Source organism: Hibiscus syriacus, unplaced genomic scaffold (assembly GCF_006381635.1).
Source record: "Hibiscus syriacus cultivar Baekdansim isolate YM2019G1 unplaced genomic scaffold, ASM638163v2 tig00110482_pilon, whole genome shotgun sequence".
Classification (NCBI taxonomy): domain Eukaryota; kingdom Viridiplantae; phylum Streptophyta; class Magnoliopsida; order Malvales; family Malvaceae; genus Hibiscus; species Hibiscus syriacus.
The window spans coordinates 2371673-2390108 of NW_024062758.1; the positions used below are offsets into that span (position 1 = coordinate 2371673).

An 18436-nucleotide genomic window follows, 5' to 3' on the forward strand; every position below is an offset into this window, starting at 1 on the left:
AAGCCAGAGAGGTTTACTGCAGTCGGGGCTCGCATCCCTAAAGGTGTTTTTCTCATTAGCCCTCATGGAACCGGAAAGACTCTTCTCGCCAAGGCAATTACTGGTGAAGCTGCTGTGCCATTCTTCTCTATTTCAGGTTCAGAGTTCGTTGAAATGTTTGTTGGTGTCAGTGCCTTTCGAGTTCGTGATCTTTTCAAGAAGGCCAAGGAGAATGCCCCATGTATTGTATTTGTGGATGAAATTGATGTTGTTAGTAGACAAAGAGGAATTGGTATCGGTGGAGGGAATGATAAGAGGGATATAGAACTTGTAAGAACCTAATATTGTCTAGGATATTGTTCCTCATCGAGAGCTTGACGAGAGATACTGAAAACGTTGATGGGACTTGGCCGGATACATTGTTATCGCTAGCTTCGAGAAAGTAAAGCTTTCTGAGTGAACCCAGATCTGAAAACTCACCGGAAATGTAGTTTCGTTGGATTTCGAGTCGTTTCAAGCGTGTTAGGTTGTTAAAGCTTGAAGGAATTAGTCCATTTTAAAACTTTTATAGAAAACATAATTGAAAAATATAATGTTGTTCAATGGTTAAGTATTCAGTGTAATTTAAAGAGGTTTGGGGTTTAAATCCCTCTAGTTGCATAATATTTCAATAATATTTTCAAGCAAAACGATGTTATTTTGTCTTTATTGAGCATCAAAATAGTTGTCTTGAAACGACGTCGTTTTGGTAAAGCATCTACGTCATCACCGTCATGGCCCGTCCATGCCATGTCATCGTGCCGTTAACGGATTAACGGCGGAGTGACAAAATTGAAATGAAACATAAACGTCCGTGCTAAAATTGAAAAAATTGAAACATCAGTAGCATTTTCGATCTCTAACATAAAGATAAGTGATATTTGACATAGATTACCCTATAATAACATATCTATGTCGCGTAATTTAAAAGATATTTTATTGTGTTGCCCTTGTAAAAGTTTTGTGAGTTAATCAACCGGATCCAATACTTCCAATTGGTTGACAAATAGGCCCGATCAATCACGAAGATATTTGAATTATGCCCATAATAAGCGGATCGAACCGGTCGAGTTAAGTTTTCAAATTCCAATTTTGTCCACCGTGAAGAATCAAAATTCCCCATTTAAGATCAACATTTCATTTCCCTAAACAAGAAGCAGCAGTCCTTATCAATCTCTACGCAGAGCTTGAAAGACTATTGCGTTTGGGAAGCGAGGAAAGTGCGAGAAAATGAGCGGAGCAGGAAAGAAAGTAGTGGATGTTGCTTTCAAAGCATCAAAGAACATTGATTGGGAAGCGATGGCAAAGCTTTTGGTCTCCGATGAGGCTCGCAAAGAGTTCGCCACTCTTCGTCGCACTTTCGATGAAGTTAACTCCACTTTGCAGACCAAATTCAGCCAGGTTAGTATTTAAAAAAAATCACCTCATATATCTTTAAATTTCATTTTTTTAATTAATCATGTTAATCTTTTATTAGATCTTTAGGGTTTTCGTATTTTGAGGGTATTTTCATATATTTTATCGAAATGAATAATCGCTTTTGAGGACTTTTATTTGTCATTAGGCTGATTGTTCATTTTGTTGCCACTGTGAACCCTATCTTGGTAATAACCTGATTATATTAAGCAGGAACCTGAACCTATTGATTGGGAATATTATAGAAAAGGAATCGGCTCGCGTTTGGTGGATATGTACAAAGAAACTTATGAGAGTAAGTTTATTTGACGATTGTCATGTTTGAGTTTACTTTCTTTACTATTTTCAATTTTCCCTCTTTATGCTTTGATCTGTTGTAGGTTCCTAAAAGCATAAATGGTATTCACGTGAAATTGAATTTGACAACCATTCTTTGGCTTTGTATATCTTTGATCTTTCTTAGATGATTTTCAACTTTTCATAATTTATCTAAAAGATAAATTGGAAATTGATTGCCAAATAAGGACGGTTCACTAATTGTTTGGTATAGAACTTGCTGGGAAAGTTCTTAAATATGTTTCTATTATAAAAGGCTGCAACGGTTTTAGGAACATGCTTAGACCTTTCGTTTTCATAATACTATTGTGGTAATCAGATACTCTAGAACAGGGATGGACCTAGTGGAGACAGATGGGAGCGGTCACTCACCTAAAAATTTCAAATTTGTATATATTTTAGATATTTTTTTTATGTATTTCTATTGAAAATTTGTTTTTGCCCCCTCCCTAGAATTTTATAAGTTCGTCCCCAACATAAATTCATGCGTCCGCCTCTACTCTAGAATACCAGGGACTCTCATTACTCGGTATTTTGGATGTTTGATGTGAAGCAAAGTTCAATTCTGACCTTCATTTGTCATGATAAAGGAAAAATGTTACTCAAATCACTGAACCAGATTACTTACAAATTTCTTACAGTAAGGAGTTCCTTCAGCACCACCTAACGATTAACCATATTAATGAGGTTGCTTCAATTTCACAGTTTCCTTGGCATATTGGTTGGGTACAATGTATAACTCCTTCAGTTATTTAGTTTCTTTACGTCAATTATAGTGACTTGTCCAACTGGATTGTCACTGGGCTGCAATTTTTAGAACCTGGGATTGCTTATTGCATGCGTTTCGAAGTTTTCTACACAGTGTTTTCTTTTTGTCTTAATGAGAACCCTCATCGTTACGTATTTTATAAGCTATGCAGGTGTCGAGATCCCCAAGTTTGTTGACACAGTCACTCCTCAATACAAACCGAAATTTGATGCCTTGGTGAGAATCATGGATGCATGACCTTCTTTTTACTTTTTATCGAGTTGCCTTCCTTTTCTTGGTTATGTGACTTGACTATTACTTGTGGTTTATAGTTGGTTGAGTTGAAAGAATCAGAAGAGAAATCCTTTAAAGAATCTGAACGTTTGGAGAAGGAAATTGCTGAGGTTCAGGAACTGAAGGTAATTGCAAATCACTCCCGAAATGAATGCCTGCTTCATTGTAACTGTAACTGTAGTTGCAATTGTTGGCTTCTTTTTTAAATCCTTTTTTTTCTTTATTTGAACAGCAAAAGATCAGCACCATGACAGCAGATGAGTACTTTGAGAAACACCCTGAGCTGAAAAAGAAATTTGATGACGAAATCCGGAATGACAACTGGGGCTATTGAGACATCTTTGGTAATATGAGGGCCAAGCTATAAAACATTAGACCGGTATTTCTGAATTGGAACCTTGTTTCTTTTTCCCAAATGATGATTGTAAAAACGTCATTTTGTGTTAATTTAGTTGATCATTGATGGAAATGTTGGGATCCAATAATAATTCACTTCAGAACCAAGGTGGATATTGCAAGACGGTTTTTTCAATTAAGTTGCATCCATTTCCATGGGTAAACTTTCTTTTCATCTGCCTTGTTTCGGATGTGCAAAACTAATTAATAAATCCCGATTTTTACAGTGGAATCACGTTGAAGTTACATAATTTCTCTTTGTTTAATATATCATTCATAGAATTAGCTCAGACTATTCTTCCGGGACCTCACGCCGAACTTTGAACCACATATTTTAATGCAAGTTTGTTTATTGCTTGAGCTTAACGTTATGCCAAGACTGCAAAATCACGTACAAGAAATATCAAAACTGGATTCAAGATCCAAAAATTGTAGCCTCAAAAGCTGATCAACCAATCATCCAGGCTAAATACAGATAAAAAGAGAAGTCACGGTTACAAAATATGTGAACTGCAAGAGAAATACAATGTTCTTAGCAAATAAAAAAAGGCGGTGTTGACAAATTAAATTTGAAGAAGTTGCAACCATACCCCAAGAGCACAATTTTACAACAGCGTCAAGTTTGTTTTGACTACCAACAAAAAAAATCCAGAGGCCATCTCTAGATTATGTTCTTCACCTTCGAAGTATTTGTAGCCTACTTATATTTTAGCCAATTTCTTTTGGGAGAGTTGATCCATAGCCGCTTCTTCATTTTTGACCATGGCCTTCCTTGCCAACTCGTAGCCGGCAAAGTTCATGGCACCTAAGGGTGCAATCCAAAAAAACCGGGGTACTGCTCCTTTAAAGAGACCAAGAGGTCCCTCGTGTCGGAGTATAGAAAAGGCTATCACTGACATCGATATGGGTCGGCCCCCTGGAGCAGTCATCATTCTAGTTTTCATGACATCAAAAGGCGTAGTGACAACTGCAGCTAACCCTCCGGATAAAGCTCCCACAGCAATGGTTTCCCACGGTTCCAGTTCCCGTTGGAGAAGTTGTTGGGCAAGCTATAATACAAGATGTAGAACCCAAACGATAATTATACAGATGCACCGATAAATTATTTGAGAGCAATGAAAATACTCAATTTCAAGAAAAAAGAATACCTTTTTGGATTCGGCATAGAGGCCCATCCCAGCAACATAAAATGGCACCTCACGACAAAGAGTGGCCCCGGTTCCACGGAAAAAACCTTTCAGACCATCCTGGTTCCAAGTAGCAACAAGAGCTTCTCCAACATTGTCAAAAAGGCCAGCCTGCAAACGTTGCTTTAGTACCTCACAAGGAATCCGCACTGCTGTTCCTAAGAGTGTGCTGCAGAATGATGCCATGGATTGAACCTACATATCATGTAAATACAAGTTTTAACTCAATATTTCAAATCAATAACAGACGTTTAATAGAAATCATTCCTTGTCAGAAATTTTAAATTAACTGTGCAAGACCAGTTTCTTTTGCATGCAAAGAAAGAGAGACAAGAAGCCACAAAAGCATGTGCAGATGCATTCTCACACTAAGGAGTGAGACCTAAACTTCTTGGGTACATAAAACGCAATAATATAACAAGATTCAAAACCAGAGTGATGGGTAAACACTAACTTCAAGTTTGATGTCACTTTTCAAAGCAACAAGAAGTACCTGGATGTCTGGGAGATTTGGAGCAACATTGATCAATACAAGCTTACTTGCTTCAAATATTCCTGTTCGCAGGCCATGGCTGCAATGTTGAAAGAAAACCAATCAGACAAATGACAGAAAACAAAAGTCAAATAAAAGAACCAAGGTGAACAGCACAAATATATATATATATATATAGTAATAGAACCTCGAAAACTGTCCAAGAATTGCAGGGATTGAACCCCTATATAACCCATGTACTCCAATTTGTGGAAGCTTTGAAATAATTTCTGGGAAGGTCAGGGTTGATGCTTGCACCCGAGTCTAATAAACAAAAAAAAAATAGGATCAGTAAAAGCACAGTTGATTGTCACAAGATGTATTCCACATAAACACTCTTTCGACTCCCTTTTTAGCTTAGGTGCTTTTAAGTGTTGAAAGTAAAAAAACTGAAAAGAAGCATTTTTTTCTACCATATACGAGTAATGGTGAAGAGTATGAAGGGGAACTTAGAACTAGCAAGAAGATACCTCTAACAAGTGAAGGAGAAAAACAAATCTGATGAAAAATATTAAACTACACATTACACAATAAGCAGGGTCAAGAAGACTTGGAGAACCAGCTATGCTATAAGTTGAAAACATTTCATTACTAGCACAATTTGGCCAAAGCCTGAACTAAATTTATCAAAGAAAACAGAAAAACTCAGGTATTGGGAAACTGTGTCAAATTAGGGAATACTAGAATAAGCTTCCAGAAAATATATGTAAAAAATAAAATGGACGTGTCTTAACAACATTAGCGGGTTCATCTTGAAGAAAGGGAAGCACCAAAAAGTTCTATAAAAGCACATTAATGATTATAGTGCATATATGTCCTTGCAAAAGATATGATGGTTATTTATTCTATGTTCATAGAGTACATTATTAAGTAAAAACAACACTAAGCTGAATAACGTGCCTTTATAGTATCAACTGGGTGCAGTAAAGATGTGGAGAGTGCACACGCAAGACCCCCAGCCAATGCAGATTTAAGAACACTTCCAGTATGTATTTCCACAGGTGGTGCAACAGCAACAACAGTTGCAGCTTCAAACCAGATATTCCTGTATGTAATACAGAAAGAATTTGATGTCAAAAGTTTGTCACCAGGAAATTAGTGCAAAGGGGGGCTTGTGCAAGCAAAAATTATACATTCACCAAAGGAAAAAAAGGAAGAACGGTAATTGCTACCAATATTCAGCTTTAGTAATAACTTTTAGGGCCTGGTACCAAAACTTTATACTAATATATAATTGATCAATTAGAAACAACAACATTTTTAACCATGTATCCAGACCAAGAAGCACAGAGCATTACTGCAGTAAACAAACAATTTCACAAACTGGAACTACAAACTACAATTTGGTAACCATTATCCGATCTATAGGTTTAACTTCTAAAAGATGCAGCCTGAAGAAAAGGCAAGCCAACCATATATAAAATTAGAGCCTGATTTCCAAATAAGATTTTCAAATGGAAATATTACTCACCGAGGATCATCTTTAAGTAGGCGATCGGAAGGCAACAAAAGCATAAAATTGCGGAAGTGTCCATATGAAATAGATTCTTCAGTATCTGCATTCAAAAATCGCATCATAGCAACAGCATTGTCTTCATTTGCAGGAAGTCCAGCGTTTTTAAGTGATGCCAATATTTCACTTTTTTGGAGGGTCCCAGACTTGCTTAAACAGAGAGAAGTGTAGGCTCGAAGTATAGTTGGCTCCTTCTGTTCCATCAAAGACAAAAACTGCTTCCAATTGAATGATTTTGAAAATAAATGACTTCTCGTGCGGCGCATGAATTCCCGAGCATATCTATGTGGCAATTTTCTTTTTCTCATAGCAACTTCAAGATCATCTAAGGTTACTTGTCCATCACCATCTCTATCCAATTCTTCAAAGAACCTCCTCCCTAAAAGAATAATGCACAAGTAAAATTAGTTCATAGCTATTTTACTGAACTATAGTTAATGAAATTAGGCTGTGGTAAATTACCAAACCTGAAATTTATGCCATGAGAACTCAAAGGATATGAACTCATTTAGCATAAAGTTTGATAACTGACAAGTTTATTAATGACTAGGAAAAAGAAAAACTATCAATGACAAGTCACCAGCCCAAAAGTAGAACTTATGCTATGCTTGAAAGATACAATTTGAAATTCTGAATCCCCAAATTCAGTTGGGAGTAGGGGAAGGGTGATAATCAAAACCAGATTCAAGACTAACCAATTCCTACAGGTTTAGCATGAAGAGAAACACAATAAGAGTTTAAAGGAAACTATGACTTGAGTTATGCTATGCTTTGAACGAAACAAAGAAAACTATGATTAGAATGATGCTGCCTATAGTCTACAGCATAACATATTTATATATTGATGTTGCTATTCAACGAACCAAACCAAGAAAAGAAAATGATGCAAAAGTAATTGTTTGATGAGCTGCCGGAGAAATCATACCTTCAGACTCTGTGTATCTGAAGAAATCCTGAACAGAGAATAATTTCTTCTTGTCAGGATGATCTTGTGAAGAGCGACCCAAAAGTGGTAGAAGCTCAATCAGTTCCGTCAGTGAGACAGTGGATAAGGTGGATTTCAAACGCTCCACATTTGATAGAGGAATGCTAAGTATCCCACTCGCCAGCTTCTGTGGGGAATTACTAGCTGTTTCTTCCCTACTCCCAGTGCTAACACCATCATCACCTTCTTCGTTCACTTGAGAGGCAACTCTGACCATACCTGATGGAACACCTCCCACTCTAGCAAACTTCAAATTTCCCAAAAACCCATTTACATCAACTTTTTGACCTTCCCAAACACTTGCCACTGATTTAAAGTAATCGAAGAAAGGGGGTAGAGATTGAGTCCGGGGACAATCACCATGCATTTGTTTACTTTTCTGATCAAGATTTTGAGTCAATTGATCAAGAATAAGCCCTATAAAACATTCGAATGGTGCATATCTCCCATCATTATGTTCCAAACCCTCATTCTTTGCACTAAACTTAGCCCTTGCCTCACTATGCTTACACTCAACTGGGGCCTTTGATTTCACATCATGAGTACATGGATGTCGACACCCTTTATCTTTGTCATCCATTCTCTGAATTCTTTTCCTACCGGAGTTAAATGAGTTTGGTAAAGCCTGGACAAAACTGTTGATCAACATTGACCAAGTAATCGCAAACCGAAAGCAATTCATGCAAGACCCTTCATCTCTATCCGCGTCCTTTTCTTTCAATCCTTTCCTAACCACGTCAACCTTCTCACTGTTCTTGTCATTTGCAGGCGAAAACATTCCTATAAACGCCTTGACGGGAGCTTTAATAGGTAGACCTTTTTTCCTCTCTTCACTACCAACACAACACTGCCCTTCGTTAGCACCAGTACCAAACCTATCATTTCTCTTCTTCATACCAAAGATTTGAATCTTACCCTTCCTATCACTACCATTAGATTGGGAAATCAATTCAATGTTATTTCCTTTATCATTTAACACCCCAAAACAACTTTCAACATCTTTTGCAGTTTTCTTAATGCCCAATTCAAAAGGTAAAAGTGTTTCCTTTACAAATTGAATCGAATTTGAAAACGATTCCATGGGATCATTTTTCGACAACATTACTCCTCCCACCTCAAAGACTCCTCACTCTTCAATACAAACTCTCTCCTCTATGGAGATTCAACAAGAAACATATCCAACACACCCAAAAAAAAGTTTAGCCAACTCAAAGGATTAAAAAGAGCTTTTACTAACTAAATCGAATCAAAATTCAATTAAAGAACCCCGAAATCCTTGCTTCCCAATAATATAAACAAAAATTTGTACTTCACTTAAATATTTCGAACCCACGAAGCTAGAACCACAGTTTCGACATAAAAAAAAACAGAAGCAAAACTAAACCTTTCGCCAATAAAATGGCATTTAATGAGCTAAAAAGGAGATTTTGCTTGCGAGGAGGATCTGCTGAAGAAACCGACGCTGCCTTCTAAAGCAAATCAAGCTTATCCATGCTGATAAAATAGCCAAATGGGTATTAGTTTCTTGTCTATTCCTTGGAAGAAGAATCAATTTTCATCCCAAAAAGGAATAAAAAAAATTATATCTTTAAAATGGGCTCGTCTGAGTTCTGTGTTCCTTTTGAAAGTGATAAAACAAGGAAGTGAAACAAAGGGCCGTGTTGAAAAGGAAAGTGGAAATTCAATGACTAAATTAGGATCTTGAGGGGGAAAATTCTAAATTTATCCTCTCTTTTTTTCAACAACCTGTTTTAAGGGGAGGAAAGGCGAGAGATATGGTCGTGGGGGTGGCAAAGGAAGAACCCAAAGAGAGGTAGAAGAAGATGCATAGGCCTCTGTTTGTTCAATTTAATTCCAATTTATGGAAAATAAGTTGATTAAAAATATATAATTTTTCGGATAATAAATAAAATAAACAGCGAATGGATAAAAGGGGCGGACGTAAAGCTTTGTAGGACCTCTGTTCGGCTCTTCATCTCTCGACACTATAATAATAATAATAATAATAATAATAATAATAATAATAAATAAGTTAATTGAATTTTTTTTAAATTTAAATTTTAAATGGAAATCCAATGTTTATCCTTATCCATTTTGGTAAATAATTTGGATTCGCATGCTCGTCTTTTTGTGGTCGCTTTAATGTTTTTAACTAAAAATTAATTAACTTCAAAAACACTATTATAATTAGTAAAAAGATATTACTACAATTGAACTAGTCACTGTTTTAAACTGGAATTAAATTGCAAATGCCTATTATAATTTATATTCAAAATATATTAGAAATAAAAACATTTTTAAAATTATTGTAAAAAAAACATGTGAGGGGAAAATAATGAGAATAAAGAACGAAATTGGTGGATCCATAAGTTGGATTAGTGGCTACAAATAGGTTGACAAATAAAAATTTGACATCTAGCTTTCTTCCGCTCCGATTTTGACACGTGTACTACAGATGCCTTGACGCCCGTTGTTCATCGTATCCGTATCGGGACTTGTTTTGAGGTTTTTCATGGGAAATTAAAAGAAGGTTTGTTTTTTTTTCCCGACTAAATACTGATTAATATTTAAATTCATTGAATGATCTTAAGAATTCAAGATAATTATTTTCATAATAATTTAGATTTGATTAATGATTATCTATAAATAAAATAGAATTGAATTAATATAAGATTTTTTAAAAAGGTAATTAATACTTTATTTGACTTTCTGAATACTTTTTTTTATTATTCAAGTAAACTATACAAGTTGAGAAATCAGTAATAATTAATATAATCATCTTGATAAAAGTGATTTCACTTGTATTTCTTGGGGAGGGGGGGGATTCAACTCCTAATCTTTGCTAATAATAATAAATTTTGATGCTATAGAGATAATTGATTAATTTAGGATTGAAACAAATTATCTTAATCCTAAACTTCCGTTAATTTTTTTAAAGAGAATTTTAAATAACTTGTATCGCATAAATCAGAGTATCTGCTATTTGCAAGAGCAAGCTATAAATTTGAAAATCATACTTAAATAAATAAAGAAAAAAATATTAATTCAATAGTCTGGCCATTGAAGATAGGAAAAGACTAGAACTTGATTATTACAACTCAATTAGTATTAATTAATTATAATTATTCCAATGGCACAATAAAGAAGGATATTATCCCAATCATCCTACTTCAAATCATTTATAATAACAATAATTCAAAACCATCAATTATCGGTGATAAACTCAAACGTGGATGGTCAACTGCTTCAGAGGTCAGAACCAAACTACTACTATAATGGAAAATATAGTTTTCCACATTAAATGAAAGCCGTTCTTATATAAATCTCTTCCGACAATAATCACTTACTGAATTAAGGACCTTCAAAAAAGGATAATGTTCGACTAGACTTACACAACTAATTTATGATATGCCCAAATTCCCAAATACATTTTTCATGTCTTGGTTAAACAACAACAATTGTATGGTATTTAAGCGTTTATTATTTAATGATTAAATCTTTAAAACAAATACTACTACATGTAATAATTCTAAATTAATTAAAAAAAAACCTCAAACTCAAAAAACTCAATTCTTCGGTTTAAAAAGAGGTATCAATCTCATATCACCGCATACAAATGATGATAATATGATCAGAATATATACATATATACACACGTTGAATGTGTCTTGCAAATGCTTTCAAGTTCAAGGTCCAACAAACTGTTAGATGGTCACAAGAAGCCATTTGCATAAGCAAATACAAAAAAATTGGATGTTTACCTAACCAAGAACGTTTAATTCCGAAAACAATACATCAACATATGTTAGCTTTCATTTCAGTACAATAGACAATAGACATTTTGAGTAAACCTGGAAAGCAACTCTCATAGCTAAAGGGTAGCAAAGATGCAAAACACATTGTATTGCGAAAGACGACTATCGGATAGAGCAAAATCGCAACTGATAATTTGAGAAAATAAAAATGAAGACAAAGAAGACACAAATTTTACGTGAAAACCCCCTAAATAATATAGGGTAAAAACAACGGGCAAAGGTAGAAGAATTTCACTATGAGAATTACAACTTCTCTCGATCTAACAATGAAAAAACAATGACAATTCTCTCTTGATAAAAAGGAGAAAACAACTCTCAAGAAAACTCTCTAAATTCTCTAGTATTGGGAGAAAGCTAGAATGATTTGTGACGATTTTGAAGCTAAATGGGATAGGGTATTTATAGTTGAAGCTTAAAGACTAATCTTGTAAATACCCTAAAGTACATGAACTAAATTTAAGATTTTACCATTCCATTTTTCAACAATTTCATGCTGCCTAATATGGACCATTTTAGCCACCCCATTTGTCATTTTCAAATCAGTCGCCCCATTTGCCAAATCAAATTTGACTTTTCAACAATCTATCACTTGAAGATTTGATTGTAACAATCATATCTTCACACCATTCTTTCTACCTTGTACCTCTTTGTTGTATTCCAATGCTCTTTGTCTAGATTCGCCATGTACCGACTAACCACTCCCACTGCTTGTGCAATGTCTGGTCTTGTGCATATCATAGCGAACATTAAACTTCCCACTGCTGATGCATACGGTACTCGAGACATCTCCATCCTGTCTTCTTCACTGCTAGGATTCATATTGGAGGATAATTTGAAGTTAATAGGAAGAGGGGTAGAAATTGACTTACAATCTTGCATGTTGAATCGTGACAAGATCTTCTTCAAGTAATTCTTTTGTGAAAGCCAAATCTTCCTATTACTTCTGTCTTGGTGAATTTGCATCCCTAGAATCTTGTTTGTTGATCCCAATTCATTCATTTCAAATTCCCTAGCCAATTGTGCCTTCAATTCTTCAATATGATCTTTGTTGGGTCCTACAACCAACATGTCATCCACGTACAACATCAATATAACAAAATCGTTATCACCAAACCTCTTGAAATAAGTACAAGGGTCTGCATTAAGTCTGTTGTATCCAAGGCACATAATGAATGAATCAAATCTCTTATACCAACACCTCGGTGCCTGCTTTAGACCGTATAGAGATTTGTTCAACCTGCAAACCAAGTTCTTCTTTTATTTTTCTTCAAAACCTTCAGGCTGGAGCATGTAAATTTCTTCTTCAAGATTTCCATGAAGAAAAGTTGTTTTAACATCTAGCTGCTCTAGATGTAAGTTTAATGTAGCACACATTGCCAAGACTACTCCAACTGTTGTTAGTCGAATCACAGGAGAAAATATTTCATTGAAATCAATACATTCTTTTTTAGCATATTTTTGACCACCAGTCTTGCACGATACCTCTCCACTTGATCGTTATCATTTCGTTTGATTTTGAAGACTCATTTGTTACCAATTGGCTTCCTTCCCAGTGGTAGTGACACAAGGTCTCATGTATTATTTTTATGAAGGACTTCAATTTCTTCTTGCATCGCCATCATCCACAGTGAATAATCTAAGTTGTTTATTGCCTCCTAGAATGTTGATGGCTCACCATCCTATGTTAAAAGACAGTATGCAATATTTCTTTCTATAACAAAATAAGAGTGTCAATTGGGACGTATTTTCACATGATCTGATTGACGAGTTGTTGGAGCTTCAGAACTCTCTGGTTATTGTTTATTATGTGCTGGTTCTGCTTCAGAAGAATCTCCTTGTTCAAACTTCTTTTCCACATTTATCTGTGTAGTATTTGACTTTTCAGCATTACCATCTTCTTCTTTTCTTTGTAGTTTATCTTCTACAAAGATAACATCCCTGCTGATGATCACTTTACGGGCAGTGGGATCCCACAAGCGATACCCTTTTACTCCATCAGTATATAGTTTGATGAGATGGTCTCATATCATTCTAGTTGTCTTCTTCTCATCGATGCTTGACAATACTTCATCTGCTAATGCTAGATGAAAGTTTGTCATAACATTCCCGTCCATTTCGATCCATTTGTTATTTGTGAAATCTACCGACCTTTCACTGATAGCTGCTAGACAACCGTCTTTCCTCATGATGACTTTCATCTTCAATTTCCACAATGAGAAATTTCTTCCACTGAACTTTTCAATATCAAATTTCGTTGTCATAGCTTCTATTACAGATAACTCCCACTATTTCACTATCGTGAATAGTTCTCTAGAACCTTCAAAGAATGTGTAATACATTCTTACTTTCTTATGTTGAATGATCCACCTTTTGGTGGCAACCACAAAAACAATAAGTAGATATTACACACTCAGATCTGGCTTTTGATACCAATTGTTACAGAAGACGGCTATCGGATAGAACAAAATCACAACTGATAATTTGAGAAAATAAAAATGAAGATAAAGAATACGCAAATTTTACGTGGAAAACCCCTAAATAATATAGGGTAAAAACCACGGGCAAAGGTAGAAGAATTTCACTTTGAGAAAATAGGAATTACAACTTCTCTCGATCTAACAAGGAGAAAATAATGACAATTCTCTCTTGATAAAAAGGAGAAAACAACTCTCAATAAAACTCTCTAAATTCTCTAGTATTGGGAGAAAGCTAGAATGATTTGCGATGATTTTGAAGCTAAATGAGATAGAATATTTATATTTGAAGCTTAAGGACTAATCTTATAAATATCCTAAAGTGTAGGGACTAAATTTGAGATTTTACCATTCCATTTTTCAACAATTTCATGCTGTCTAATATGTACCATTTTAGCCGCCCATTTGCCATTTTCAAATCAGTCGTCCCATTTGCCAAATCAAATTTGACTTTTCAACACCTTGAAGATTGTTCTAAGCATACGAGTGATGTCTGTGACGGTCTTTCTCCCTGGAAGAATATGATGAGCCAGAAAAAATAAAAGGTTTCAGATAGTGAACAAATCTATAATGAACATATTGGGGTAATTGAAACGTTGTGGAAAGCTAAAAACATACCACGTGATGAGTGGTGCCTGGATTTTTCAGAATGCCCCCCTGGTAGAAAATCATAGTAGTTACTAGTTAGACAAATTGCATGTGACTAAGTAATCAAAATCAGAAAATAAATTCACTCACGTTGCATGAATAAAAGAAGCAACCTGAATCCTTTGTATCCTTTGATCGATGACCTCTATCCTTGTGTTTATCTGTCCCTTTCAGTCTCGTCTCGCTCTCTTTCCCTGTCAGAATCTCTGCCTCTGTCACGATCCCGGGCCTTTGCTCTCTCCCTGTCTCTTTCTCTGTCCATCACCCTTTCCCGGTCCCTGTCCCTGCTCTTCTCTCCAGTTGATTCTGTTTTTTGCTCAGACTTGGATTTATGTCTGGGTTCCTCTCTTGCATCACCCTCTGTAGGCATGCTCTTGGATTCATCATCACTCTGCTTGGATTCTTTCAGCTTGTCAAGACCCATTTTAATTTTAGCTTCTTTGGCTCCCTCTGTTTCCACATCAGCTGCTACCACATTGATGTCGGAAGCATTGGCATTATTATCAGCTAGCGGACCCGGGGGAACTTCCTGCAAAACAGTGAGAGAATTTCACTTCGACCTTGACTCAACTACCCTAAAGAGCTTGTTTATGTCGAATGTAACTGTAACACGTCATAAAGTTCTGAAATTCCTCAATGCTACCCTCTTTCTTTCATGCCATATGTGTAGCTATTACATGGTCATAAAATTAGTGGCCTAGCAGAGCACCTAGAGAAGACATTAGCAGCACTTTCTGCATATATCACATGAGCTTGGAGATATAATAAAAATTCAAAAATATATATCTTAGCAGGCACATACTACCAGTGAAACTTAAAAAAATTGGGGAAATTGTGAGAAACTAAAAGTTGGATTTACCTTTGGAGTCGGATGAGATTGTGAATTTGCAGACCTAGTGGAAAATGTAAATGGTTTTCCATCCTTACAGACAGGAATGTATTGAGCCTTGGGAAGGTTGTACAAATGTGCCAGAACCCTACAAACCTCATCAATCCCAGACTCTGCATCAAAAGCCTTCCACCATGGTGGGTTCTCAGGAAGGGGACTTGGAACCTGAGCGCAGCAGCATATACAACCCCACATGCCACAACCTCACTCTTGAATCATACGCACAAGGTTGTACGTAAGCTAGTCCAAAGAGAGTTGACAAACAGAAATACAGGAAAAGTAAGTTCCACCGATAGAAAGAAAAATAACATGCTAGTGGTTCAATGTGCAGATAATTGACAGCACGAACTTAAAATGAGATACAATAGAACTTCCATTTAAATAGAAAGAATCCTATTATAAACAGTAAACACTAGCAGCGACTTTTTTAAGGCAATTCATGGATACTGTTACCCAAATATGGAACTAGAAATATCTTTTCCCGCGTGAACATTTAAATGCAGATGATTCAAACTATTATGCTCAAGACAAATATATATATATATATATATATATATATATATATATATACTACCTGCAATCCGAATTTCAAGCAATTACAATTTAGCAGTACACCATCCACATCTAGTTCTATGTCAATAGTTGGAGTAAATCACTGGTAGATATTTATTAGTATATAGCCACTTGGAATTCAAAATTATCTCAATGGAGTCCTTATAATCTACAATTGATTTGTAATCAAACATTTATTTTTTTTTCTTTTTATGGTTTCTAAAATGTTGAACCTCTTCTAATGAGCTGGTGCACAATCCAATAGATATCTGAAATTCCCCCTTTCTAGGAATGTTTTCTTTCCAATTACAAAAGGAAAATCTCAGCTCCACAAACATTATGCTCGATGTTAGATTTTTCAAATCAATGCTCCATGGTTGTCGGCTGAAATTGTTAGGTTCACTGGAAGGACTGTATCATAGCTGTAAGAACACATTCCAATACCTATCTCCAAAGTTACCAATTGGGAACTCAAGCCGCTATCTAAATTCAAATATAAACTAATCATAACAGCAAAGCCATTTGTGTTTACTTATGAACATTTAGCGTATAGAACTAATACTGAAAACAGCAAGTCAATATTGATTATGTAAATAACTAAATGAGCAAACAAAACATGCACAAAGAAGAGAAATATCGTGAATGATTGGTGGCTGCGTTGCAAAAATACCTATCATTTGCTAGATTCCATGCTTCCTGCCTCAACTCAGGTGGTGTTCTAAGGGTTGCAAGATAGTTTGATATGAACTTATGAGGATGCTCAACATGGCAAACAAAACCCATCTCTTTCAGTACGTGTCTTTCTGTTCTGCTCAATTCTGCTTTCAAGTCTGAAAATTTCTGCAAATAACAAACAAAAATACGAAACAATCACTATGAAGAAAGCCTAGACAACATGCTCTGAAAAGTAAGTGCTGAATTTGTCCAGATATATCATATATGAACTTATCACTCTCGCCTTTGAATATAGGTCCAAATGCTCTATCGGTAAGTTCTCTCTTCTACATTCCATTCTGTGAAAAACTATTATTACTTGCCTTGCTCTCCGAGGACTTTCATCTAATTTTGATGCAAGCCATAAAGAGCTAGCCGCAACTATCTACAAAGAAATTAAAATATCAAAAAAGGATAGATTTTTTCACCTTTTCCACTTTGACCAGAAGGAGAAAAATAAAACATATTTCCTTAAGCCTTAAAGAAATTAGGCCGTGAAATCAGTAAGAAACACCCACCGTTACAACTCAAATGTAACACTACAATTTCTTCATACACAAAAACAAAATCACAGATAACTAACACTAATTCTTCTCTTCCATCCAATTTAATAAGTTATCAACAGCCAAAGAAATTATTAAAGGAGAGTAACCTTGACATCAAAGCGGGCAAATGACTTCTTGCAATCAAAACGAAGGAAAAGAACCTGGCCAGTGGCCATGACAGCTTGGAGCCTGTAGGTACAAAATTAATGAAACATCAAGTAAGCAGAAAATTCCTTATAATATGTGATTTATATAACTAAAATTTAAAACAAAAATAAAGAAATAGTTACAATTTAAGTAATATTCCGCTTTCTTGGATGAGATCACAGCCATAGATTCCTAGTGTAGTTTCAGTTGCTTCATCTATGCCATCTTTAGTTGAAGGCGAGTTCTTTAGCTGCTCATCTGTTAAGTAGAAGTTGTCAATCGCCGTATAGATCATTATTCCCTTAACCTCCTATTAACCGTCACGAAATGAAAACACAAAAGTCAAATTTCAGCATTCTGATCAGCGCTCCAAATATATAGCAGTGTAACCAAAAGGTCGCTGTTTTGCTAAACTGAAAGCTTTCTAAGAAAATATATATTCAACATAGTAAATAGATAGATAGATAGATAGATAGTATGAGATGAGACAGTAAAAAGCAGCAGGAACGAAAACAGAAAACCATAAATGATAACTCAAAACCTCGTTACTACAGAAGAAATCAAATCTTCAAGTTTAAGTCTAGGATTTAAAACATTACATTATTTAATTTGGTCCGTCGGAAGCCCGAAGGCAATAGAGAGCTTGAGCCAAGACCTAGAGGAGGAGAGGGGACTTGCCTCAAGAAAGGTAGATTAATATACTGTTAAAAAATGGCAAAATCAACGAGATAATGCTCTCAAATTGTTTATTTCACGAAATAATGATCTCCACAGATTAATTGCTCAAATGAAGTGATCTCCACAGTGTTGCCGTAGGTCGCCATGGCATCCGGGCGAGCTTGGAGGTCGCCATGGCATCCGGGCGAGCTTGGAGTCTCTGTATGGCTGTGCATGGCGGCATGGCAATGTGGCATGGGTCTGGGCGAGCTTGGAGTCTCTGCATGGTTGTGTGTGGCGGCATGGCAACGTGGCATGGGTCTGGTGGCAACATGGCAAGGCAGCATGGCAACGTGGGTAGGTCGCCAGGGAATCCCAGCAACATTGTAGGTCACCAGGGCATCCCAGCGACATTGTAGGTCGCCAAGGGATCCCAACGACCTATGCCTTCGCCCCAAGCTCTCACGTGCTCTGCTGTCGCTGCGCCTCTGCTCCCATGCAGCGTGAAATCAGCTGCATTATTGCAACACTTATTGCTGCATTATTGCATCCCGTGAACGTGAATGACTC

At 36.0% G+C, this 18436-nt stretch overlaps 2 protein-coding genes and 1 pseudogene across 3 annotated transcripts; 1 reads left to right on the forward strand and 2 right to left on the reverse strand.

The window, feature by feature from the left end:
* Window positions 1–1112: 1112 nt before the first annotated feature.
* Window positions 1113–3430, forward strand: LOC120128931 (ATP synthase subunit d, mitochondrial-like). The gene is made up of 5 exons (XM_039146538.1): window positions 1113–1419; window positions 1648–1729; window positions 2691–2755; window positions 2851–2937; window positions 3045–3430. Exons 1-5 carry the CDS (start codon window positions 1249–1251, stop codon window positions 3144–3146), a joined length of 507 nt encoding a protein of 168 aa, XP_039002469.1. The 5' UTR covers window positions 1113–1248; the 3' UTR covers window positions 3147–3430.
* A 223-nt stretch (window positions 3431–3653) lies between these two features.
* Window positions 3654–9327, reverse strand: LOC120128929 (mitochondrial substrate carrier family protein C-like). 2 transcript variants are annotated; one of them, XM_039146537.1, is made up of 8 exons: window positions 8857–9327; window positions 7366–8632; window positions 6399–6819; window positions 5828–5972; window positions 5076–5191; window positions 4889–4967; window positions 4357–4590; window positions 3654–4257 (listed from the first exon to the last, which is right to left on the reverse strand). In XM_039146537.1, the coding sequence occupies exons 2-8, from the start codon at window positions 8525–8527 to the stop codon at window positions 3910–3912; spliced, it is 2505 nt and encodes an 834-aa protein (XP_039002468.1). In that variant the 5' UTR covers window positions 8528–8632; window positions 8857–9327; the 3' UTR covers window positions 3654–3909. The 2 variants fall into 2 exon arrangements, with proteins under 2 accessions (XP_039002468.1, XP_039002467.1); XM_039146536.1 differs by lacking the exon at window positions 8857–9327 and having other exon boundaries at window positions 7366–8726.
* A 5153-nt stretch (window positions 9328–14480) lies between these two features.
* Window positions 14481–17864, reverse strand: LOC120128930 (annotated as a pseudogene).
* Between the last annotated feature and the right edge of the window lie 572 nt (window positions 17865–18436).